The sequence below is a fragment of the Onychostruthus taczanowskii genome, unplaced genomic scaffold (assembly GCF_017590055.1).
Source record: "Onychostruthus taczanowskii isolate IOZ18803 unplaced genomic scaffold, ASM1759005v1 scaffold43, whole genome shotgun sequence".
Taxonomy (NCBI): domain Eukaryota; kingdom Metazoa; phylum Chordata; class Aves; order Passeriformes; family Passeridae; genus Onychostruthus; species Onychostruthus taczanowskii.
In genome coordinates, this window is record NW_024501792.1 from 1,599,748 (window position 1) to 1,609,987 (window position 10,240).

The 10,240-nt window shown below is 50.2% G+C and overlaps 1 protein-coding gene across 1 annotated transcript; it reads right to left on the bottom strand.

The window, feature by feature from the left end:
- Positions 1–437: 437 nt before the first annotated feature.
- DLAT (dihydrolipoamide S-acetyltransferase) lies at positions 438–8,323 on the bottom strand. Its single transcript, XM_041413865.1, has 13 exons — positions 8,219–8,323; positions 7,841–7,965; positions 7,568–7,724; positions 6,450–6,576; positions 6,014–6,204; positions 5,288–5,453; positions 5,025–5,092; positions 4,279–4,365; positions 4,086–4,193; positions 3,514–3,629; positions 3,091–3,253; positions 2,481–2,617; positions 438–2,018 (listed from the first exon to the last, which is right to left on the bottom strand). The coding sequence occupies exons 1-13, from the start codon at positions 8,291–8,293 to the stop codon at positions 1,889–1,891; spliced, it is 1,650 nt and encodes a 549-aa protein (XP_041269799.1). The 5' UTR covers positions 8,294–8,323; the 3' UTR covers positions 438–1,888.
- Between the last annotated feature and the right edge of the window lie 1,917 nt (positions 8,324–10,240).

Genomic DNA, 10,240 nt, shown 5'->3' on the forward strand with positions numbered 1-10,240 from the left:
GCAGAAAAGGAAGGTTGGAAGAATAGTAGCACCACCAAACTTATGAAAAAAGCAAGTAAAGACTGTAAATATTCAAAGAATAGTTGAATATTTAGTTACAGTCCTTGTTATGTGCTGTAGAAAAGAACCACCAACGCCCACAGGTTTACTGAAGGGACGGCAGGAACAGTGGTGATGTGTTTTTGTTAAATAAATGGACAGGATCCCATGGTTAGAGCAGCTCTCTTCAAGTATTTAATGCTGGAACAACCCGTCACACACAGCCCCACAGGTGAGCAGAGCAGAGAGGAAGCTGCAGACAGCAAAAAGCAGATGTCTGGGAAGATCTGAGATTAAATTTGGGGTTAGTAGGGTGAGCTGCACTGTGAGACTGAAAGGCTCAGAGCACTGACCCACAGCAGGAAAGCCACACACAAGAGAAAAGCACTGGGACAGGGTTTAGTACTTGTTAATTCCAAACATTTAATGGAACATGGGTTCACTAGAGCCAGTCTGGAATCAGGGTATTTCAGGTCATTCAAGAAAATCCAAAATCTTAATGCACCTTTTTTTTTTTTTTGCGCTTAAGCAAGGTATCACAGCAACCAGACATTAAATAGTTCCCACAAAAATATTTAATCTCCACAGTATTTTCTTTCAGTATCTTTAGTGAATTATGTAGAATTTTACAGGAGACAGTACTTAATGCAATATACAGAATAACAGGATCGGCCTGAACAACTTCTTCCTTTTTCTCCAACTCTGCCCCCCTATTTAATTCTCCTGGTCACTCTGTCATTACTGCACGTTTGTCCTTTTTTTTTTTACATGAACATTTCCATGTGGAAAGTGGAATTTCAGAATGTTCAGCACTGCAGCCCTTGCAGGGTGCAATGCCTGGGGTAACTGGACACGAGTCCAACAGACTAGAGAAGCACCTTACATACAATATGTACATGGAGAGCACATTCTGCAGCTTCACTGAGGCTGGACAACAGAGACAATCCAGGCAAGGTCTGCAATTCCAGTGGCTTAAGTCAGAGCTTCCTATGTTAGAATGCCTGAAATGAAAATTCCCAAACATCCCAGTCCTCACATGATTCCCATCCCCTGGTGGGGTTATCAGCATGTGTGATTTGTCCGCACTGCCTTCCAACACACATGGGACATTCTGCAAAACAGTTACTTCCAGGGCACCAGAGCCCGGGGTTAACTCAGCCACAGGAACAGCAGCTACAGAGGTTCCACAGCAGAAGCAGATGGCAGTGAGAGTCCAGGAGACAGCACAGCAGGTCTGGGTGCCCCAGAGCTGTGAGCCCACAGCCAGCAGTGCTCTTTCCCCTTAAAGTGCTCAGAAGGGCTCACGGAGCTGAGAGGTCCCAGTGCCAAATTCCAGCAGTGCTGGCCCTTGAGACACATCCCCTCAGTGCTGTGCCATCTCCCCAGCCCAGAACAGCACGTGGGGGAGGCTCCCCTCCTCCTTGTCCCTTCTGTGGCCATCTCACCTGAGCTCCTGTCAAGAGATGTTTGAAATTCCAGTCTCTGACAACACCGAAGTCATGAAACTGTTGGTATGCACCCCCTGGGCATCTGAGTTTAGAAGCAGCTGGCACAATGCCAGGATAATTTTGTTTTTTTTTTTTTAATCTGGGATGCTTAACTCTCTTTTGGAAGAGTTTGCAAGTTAACTAACTGTATAAAAATACAGTGTAGGTGTAATATTGCTCTGAAAAGCACTTTTGCAAACTTTTTTTTTTTCTGTACAGACTGGTAAATAACATTACCAGATAATATAATACATTTTTTAAATAAAAAAAGGAACTCTCTCAAAGTCTGAACACTAAAGTCTAAATAGCTTGTTTAAAACACAACAGTGTGACCCATGAAAATTCTGCTTTGCATGGTTAAATTATAGCAGCATGGTTACTGGCTTTTCAAGGAAGTTCTTGAACTCAGCAAGCCACTGTGCTCCAACTGCTCCATCCACAACACGGTGATCACAGCTCAGGGTGACAGACATCACGCTGGCCACGTCAAAGCTGGGAGAAAAACAACAAAAAAAGGGTTAACACTCTCCTGTGCAAGGCTGTGCCACTTACAGAGCAGAACACTTGGAGAGCCAGGAATAGCAGCTGGTGCCTGGTGACAGATGTTTGCCCTGGGGAGCAGATCATTTTCATTCCTGCTCTGAGGAAAACCAGGGAAGGAACTTCCCACAGGCACTGAAAACACCTCTGTGTGCTCCCCCTAGGGCAGGGAGCTCAGCTTTCCTTGCAGCACAAGGACAGCCCCACACAAAGGAAAAACCATTGCAGCTCCAAGCAAGGGGATATTAATATAGGATCCATCCTTTAGGATTTCCTTAAATGCAAATTGAAGCAAGCACTGAAAGCACTGTGTCAACAACACATTTTAGTGTCTGTAAAATTATTACCTAATGTAGGTGTTAGGAAACCAGGCACGATTTCAGAGTCTGAGTTCAGGATCAGATGGAAACTCACCCTTTCTCATTATCAGCTGGCACTAGTATTTCTTTTGAGGAACCCACTGCCAGGATGCAGGCTTGAGGTGGATTGATTATGGCAGAGAAATTCTTAATCCCATACATTCCTAAATTGGAAATTGTGAATGTACCACCCTAAAAGAAAACAAACACATTCATGGGCAAACTCACAAAAACTGTTTTTTGTGGGAATACGGGGAGAGGGGGGACCTCATCCCAGTCTGCAGCTTCCTGAGGAGGGCAGGCTCTTTGGTGAGCAGGGACAGGATCCAGGGAGCAGCTGGAGCTGTGCCAGGGGAATTTGGGATGGATTTCAAGGAAAGGTTCTTCCCCAGAGGGTGCTGGCACAGCCCAGGCTCCCCAGGGAATGGGCACAGCCCCGAGGCTGCCAGAGCTCCAGGAGCCTTTGGACAACAGTCCAGGGATGCCCAGGGTGGGATTTGGGGTGTCAGTGCAGGGCCAGGGGCTGGATTCAATGACCCCTGTGGGTCCCTTCCCACTCAGGACATTCTGTGTTACAGAACAAGGCTCCGACATCACCACACAGCCTTTGCTCCTTTTAAACAAGCCACGAGCAGCAGAGTTCAGCACCACCACGGGTGTCTGACCTGGAATTCGTGAGGCTGGAGCTTCCCCTCCCGGGCTTTGGCTGCCAGGGAAGCCACGTCCTTGCTGATGGCAGCCAGGCCCTTGATGTGGGCGTTGAAGACGATGGGGGTGATGAGCCCTGCGGGGGTGCTGACGGCCACACTCACGTCCACCACGTGATTCCTGCAACACACACAGCAGCTCAACTCACTCCAGCAAGGGAGCAAACAGAAGAAATAAAAACAGTCCAGACAACCCAAAATTAACATTCATTTGCAACAATTATTTCACCCAGCCCACTAACCTTAGACTCAAAGATTTCATCACTTTAACAGAACCTCTCACCTTCACATCGGATTTTTCCCCTCCCTCAAATCCCAGCAGAAGTTCTGTTTTGCCATGAACAAAGGAAGTTTCTGGCTCTGACCATGCCATAAACTTACTGTCTAATAACTGTGTCCATCCATGAGGAATTTGCCTCAGGCACTTTCAAGCATGCCAATGCAGAAGCTTTAATTATGAAATCGTTGACAGAAAGCTTAATGTTCTCCGAGACCTCCTGCAAATCAAGAGATTCCAGGTGTCAGTCTGTCCCCTGCACATCCCCCCAGTTAATGAGGGCACTCACTGCCCTTCACAGGAAACATCAGAAAACAATCACACCACTTGCAAGCATTAAAATTCAAGGATAATTCAGAAGGTAAAAGCATCTCCTTCATAATTTGACAACGTAGGTTTTTATAGTGTTTAATTTTCCTCAAACTTGTCTTAGAATTACTCTTCTGCCTAATTTTTTTTTACCATTCTTACTATTAGAAAGTAAAATATTTCTATCCTTTTATTTTCCACCTGAAATAATGAATCACCACCAAGCAGAGCTCAGAACAGCCCCTTAGGGAAGTCAGGAATCAGCAGACATGAGGAAAATCTCATTCTGTCACTGACAGTCCAGAAGTGACCCACAAAAGGCACTGAAAAGAATGTTTTTTTCCCAAGCCAAGATGCCAGAACTCACCTGATTGAGTTCTTTCCTTAGCACCAGGACTTTCCCCATGTTGACATCGATGGACAGGTAGTAGTGAGGTATTGTTTGTTTGGACTGCATCAGCCTCTGAGCAATGACCTGGGGGTGTGCAGAGCACAGAACACAGATCAGCCTGGAACACTCACAGCCAGAACAACGATCTTGGAAAAGACTGAACCCTTACCCTGCGAATGTTGCTGATGGGGATGTCTGTGAAGGTCCCCTCGGGTGCTGCTGCCACTCCAGCAGGAACTGCCTCCGGAGCTGCAGCCTGCAGGGAACAGCAGCGTCACCCCCAGGAACACCCAGAGAGCAACTGCAGCTCAGCGTGAGGCCAGGCTGCCTCTCGGCAAGAGCAGCAGCTATTTCCACTCTCCAGTGCCCACCAGCTCCTTCTAGCCCCTCTGTTTGGTTACTAAATGCAGTGTGGAGTGTTTTAGCAGCTCAGCACTGAGATGTGCTGCTGTGAAGCCCCCAGCCCAGCCAGTCCTGCTCTGGTTGTTGTACAGACAGCAGAGCTGTGCTGTGCTCACAGAGAAACACCTCCATCAGCTCAGGGACAGCACAAACCCCAGCATCAGAACACTTCAGGGGCAGCAGTGACAGGCTGGGCTTTGCTAGGTCTGGCTTTCCTTCTGATCCCCTCTCCTCAGCAATGCTGGACCAGCTGGGACTGGGTGACCTCAGCCCAGGAAGATTTAGCAGCCAGAGGAAGGGCTGGGAACACACTATTTTTTCTTCTTAGTGGAATATCAAAGGGACAAACAAAGGGAGAAGGCTTCATCAGCATTTCTGGCAGGTTAAATTTCCCAACCTTACAGTCACCACCACCCACTCAATGCAGCAATGCCAGTTCCATGCAGGAACTGCCCTTCCACAGAGCTTTCCACTCCTGTAACACCCATCCCCACAGATTTCCAGCCTACTCACTGGAGCAGCCTTTGATGGCACAAATGACTCCACATCTTTTTTGGTGATTCTGCCATCTGGTCCAGTACCTGAAAGGGACAAAAGAAAATGAGAGAGGATTTTGATTATTTCCAACATGGCTTTGCTTGTAAAGCAAAGTTTTATTCAAAAGAGAGAATCATTGAACACAACTCCTGGTTCACAGCTGCAGTGAGGAAGAACAGAAGAACATGGATCTACAGGGACAAAAAACTGATAGTGAGAGCAAAGAAGTGGAAAGGTACCTTTCACTTGGGTAAGGTCGATTCCTTTCTCTGCTGCCAACTTCTTTGCCAGGGGACTGACCACAACCCTTCCTCCTTTGCGGGGTGGCCCTGCTGAGGGGGCAGCTGGAGCAGGGGCAGCAGCAGGCTGGGGAGGAGGAGGAGCAGCTGCAGGAGTTGCCATCACCTTAACAAAGAATCAAAGCCATCAGTGGAACCCACAGCAAGAGAAGTGGCCCATCTAATTATCAATCAAGAGATAATGACTCATGTGCACACAGGCTCCCAGAAATTAAATCAGAAACTCACTGGCAAGGAGGTCAGCTGAGCTATACACCACATAAAAATCAAGAACTTATAGAACTTATGCCCCCCCCATTTTCAAGGATGGGGAATCAGAACTGGCACAAGCAACAAGCTGGGAAAAAGATCAGAATGAATGAAACCTGCTGCAGGTCTTGGAGAATAAAATAGAACTTATAGAACTTATAAAATAGAACTTATAGAACTTATGCTCCCCCATTTTCAAGGATGGGGAATCAGAACTGGCACAAGCAACAAGCTGGGAAAAAGATCAGAATGAATGAAACCTGCTGCAGGTCTTGGAGGGCAAATTAGTGATCACTTCTCAGCACACGGATCAGCCTTGCACTCACAAATCAGAACACTCCTGCTGAAGCCTGGCCTTCACACTGTCAACAACAGCTCAGGTCAGGCTTGTCAGTGGTGCCCATGGCTTCTCCTTACCTGTGGAGGAGGAGGAGGAGGAGGAGCTGGGGCCTTCATGTCAGTGACTGCAGCAGCCTGGTAGTCAGCAAAGGCTGGGATATCAGCCTCCTTCTCCACAATGATGCACAGAGGGGTTCCTAAGGGCACATCTCTTGTTCCTTCAGGCACCAAGATCTTGGCCAGGTAGCCTTCCTCCTGCACTTCAAAGCCTGCAGGGGAGAGAAACAACACTGAGGAGCTGAAGAGCTGCTCCCAGTGCTGCTGCTGGAGACGGGCAGCTGAAGCAGGAGGATCCTTTCCAGCAGGGAACCTCTTAGCGCTTGCTAAGAAGGACTGATGAGGAAATCAAAGCGTTTTTAGGAGCTCTCCAGTGCAATGAGATGTTAACAAAACCTGTCCCACAGCACCAGAGGAGCTGGCAGAGGCTGCTCAGGACCCTTCCAAGGGCACTCACCGATTGTGGCTTTATCTGTCTCGATCTCAGCCAGCAAGTCTCCCTCACTCAGCTTCTCCCCAACCTTCTTCTCCCACCTCTGCACTGTGCCCATTGTCATGGTGGGTGACAGAGCAGGCAGGGTGATCTGGGAAGGCACAGAACACAGCACACAGTCACATCCTGCTCCTGCACAGGGCTCAGGAACACAGTCTGAACTCCTGAGAAATGATGCCAACCTAAAGAAGCAGCTTTAATGCACTCCTAGGTCTGGCTCCATGACAGCCAAGCAGAGCTGTCCCACTGTGCTGCTTTGGCTTCTTTTAGCAAGGCCTGAGCAGGAGAGCAAGCAAGAGCAGAGGGCAAGAAATGGATAAATCAAAATAATCATCACTGCCATCACCCTGCAAGGCTAAGGAGGGCTGCAGCAAGTCACTTTGTCACTGTGACACACACATGGGGAGCAAAACTGGGCACAGGGGGCAAGCAGAGGGAAGAAAGCAACTTTAGTAGCCAAAACACAAATTCAGAAGCCATTCATGAATTCTTTTATTACTGACTTTGAGTAATATCTCACAAAATTAGTTCCCACATGCTTTATCTGTGGGATGGGGCTCAATATTCCAGATTTTCTTTTTCAAAGGGGTGTCAAAGCAACCCCCTGTAAAAAGTGCTCAAATCCATCAGTGGATACACTTCAAAACCCAAGCAAAGCAAAAAGGTTATACCCACAAACACAATTCATTATTAGTCACCCACAGACACATCTGGTGTGGTCACCAGAGCACCACAGGCTGGAGTTCTGCCCTGAGATATGAGCAGAGCTTACTCACACTAAGCACAAGGTTTTTTTATACCACAACTGCCCAAATAATGCAGATTTAGCACATTTTTCAAGACAACAACCCTGGAGGAACAAGTCTCTCCTCCACCAGCAGCTGGGATGCTGAAATAAATTTATTAAAAAAAGTTTTCTGGGATGTCCCCCAACACCTGCTCTAAGCACACCACAACTGAAGTGGCACAGTTAATAAATTCCCATCCCAGACAGTTTCTATGACTAAATGCCCCACAGGTAGCAATGCCAGGGGCAGAAAAAGAGTGCAAGAAGCCTTAAAGCAGGAGCAGTGCTCTCTTACCTGCATGTGAGGAGGGTAAGAGCTGCCAGGGGCCTGAGGAGAAGGCTGAGGTGGTGGGCAGGGGGCTGCAGCTGGAGGGGGAGGCACTGAGGCTGCAGGGGCAGCAGCTGCAGCAGAATCCAGGGTGTAATTTTTGAAGGCATCAATATATTCAGGCCTAGAAGAACACACAGAGCCCCAAAGCCCATCAGGTGATGGTCTCAGTCTTTCACTCAAGGCACCCCAGAAGCCCCAAGAGGGGAAATTCATATCAAGGGTTAGGAAAATACATACTTTTCTACTGTGATACATATTACTGCCCCAATAGGAACATCCCTTGTTCCTTCAGGCACCAGGATCTTGGCCAGGTAACATTCCTCCAGGCTCTCAAAGCCAACTGTAGCTTTGTCTGTCTCCACCTTTGAGAGAGAACAGCAAATGGTGAGCCCAGAGCCTCCCAGTCTGTTGTAGAGTCACAGTTCTGGAAAAATCACCCTGAGGCAGCAGCTCTGGGGAAGTCTGCCCTCAAAGCAGCTCTGAGAGGCTGGCAGCCACTCCTTCCCACCAGCACCCCTTGGGATCTGGGATCCAAAATCTGCCCTCACCCAGGAACAGCCCCCAGGCCAGGGGTGCAGCTCAAGAGAGACCAGCCCAGCCTCGTCCCCAGGATACCTCTGCTATGAGATCCCCTTCATTGATCTTGTCCCCCTCCTTCTTCTCCCAGCGAGCGATGGTGCCCATCTGCATCGTGGGGGACAGCGCTGGCAGGGCCACCTGTGAGGGACAGGGCAGTGTCACAGCCCAGACAGATCCAGCAGCAGGAAGCACACATGGGACAGAGACAAATCCTCAGCTCAGCCTGGATGTGGGGCACAGATCTGCTGCAAATCCCAGGACTGCCCCAAGCTGCTGGTGAAGAACCCTGGCAAAGCCACACTGGGTGCTGAGGGCTGAGGCTGTGCTTGCCCCATCCCTGGAAGTGTTCAAGGTCAGCCTGGGTGGGGCTTGGAGCAACCTGGGACAGTGGAAGGTGTCCCTGCACATGGCTTTAAGGTCCACACCAACCCCTTAACACCGTGGTTCTCCCAAGAAAGGGTTACAGAGAGCCAGGGTCTCCCCTGGCTCTGCCAAGGACCAACAGCGGTGCCGGGATAAAGGGCAGAGCACCCACAGCCACCCAGGGGCTTGAGCCTAAGGGGTGCCAAAAACACAAAAACCACCGATTTTCTCTCAGTTTGGGCGGCCAGGCGTTGGACCAGGATTTCCCAGAGAGGCAGTGGAGTCCCCATCCCCGGGGGGGGTCTAAGAGCCGCGGGAGTGGGGGGCTCCAGCGGCACTGCTGGCTGATCCTAAAGGATCCTATAACTCAATCCCCGGGGCAAAATGAGCCGGGCGGGGCGGGACGGGAAACGTGGAGGGGGGAAAGGAAGGGGCAGGGACGGGGAAAGCAGAGGGGAAAGCGAAGGGGCAACAAGGGGGAAAGCGAAGAAGAAAGGGAAGGGGAAAACGAAGGGGAAAGCGGGGGTGAACGTGAAGAAAAAAGCGAGGGGGAAAGCGAGGGGGAAAGCGAAGGGGAAAGCGAAGGGGCAGCGAGGGGACACGGGGGACAGGCGGGGCACGCTCCGGGGGTCACTCTCACCTTCCATGCTGGGGCTGGGCTGCAGCCGGGCTGGGCCGGGCGGACCGGGGCCGGCGGCGCTCGGTGACCTCCGTGCGGGCGGCGCGGCGCGACACTGGGCGGCCGTAAAGCGGCGGCGGGCGGGAGCGGGCCCGCCTCAGCGCCGCCTCAGCGCCGCCCCGCCCGCAGCGGCGGGCCGGGAAGGGCTCGGCCGGGGGAAATCGGGGTGTGGGTCTGCACAGCTCCCCTGAGGAGGGGACAGCCGGGGCTGGGCTCTGCTCCTGGGAACGGCCTCAGGCTGGGCCCGAGGAGGGGCTGTGGATGGGGCAGGACGCGTAAATACACCCGGGGTGTCAGGGGACAGGCCGGGCTCCCTCAGTGCCACAGGGCATGAGGTAAACGTGCCGAGTTCCACCTCAAGCTAAGCAAGAAGTTGTTTGCACGGAGGGTGGGTTTGCTCGGAGGTGTGCTCTCACTGCCGTAGCCCGGGCTCGTCTGTTTCACTGCTTACAATTGGTTTATTTCTGCACAATTTCCTCAGAGTTACTTTCCTTTCTTATACTTGTAACTTGATCTTGTAGCAGAATCTCTGGAGCCAGAGTTAAAACTCATTTAAAGGTGACACTTTTTTGCTTTTATGAGGGAGGAACCTCCCAAAGCGAACTGCTCCTCTGGATGGCAGAGAAGGACGTGAGACTGGCCAACTACAGACCTTGAAAAGCTTCAAAATTTGCTCCATGAAACTCCAGCCCTGGTGTGTGGCTGTTGCTGAAATAAAACCGATGAGTAAAACCCAAAGAATGAAACACCTGTGAGAAGTTTGCAATTCAAATACATTTGATCTCAGTATCACAAGCCCATGCCCTCTTCACTAGAGACCATGCAACAGAGAAACTATGTCCAGGGGAGAAAGAAAATCATTGTTTCTTTTCCAAAGGGATGTATTTCCCCCATTAATTAACCTGCTCATTGATGAATTTTCCTCCCGCTGACTGTAAGCAGAAAGTCACACAAATTGTCCAGAACAGGAGGCAGCTTGTGTTGTGCCAATGTGGCACAAAACCACGTAGGAGCCT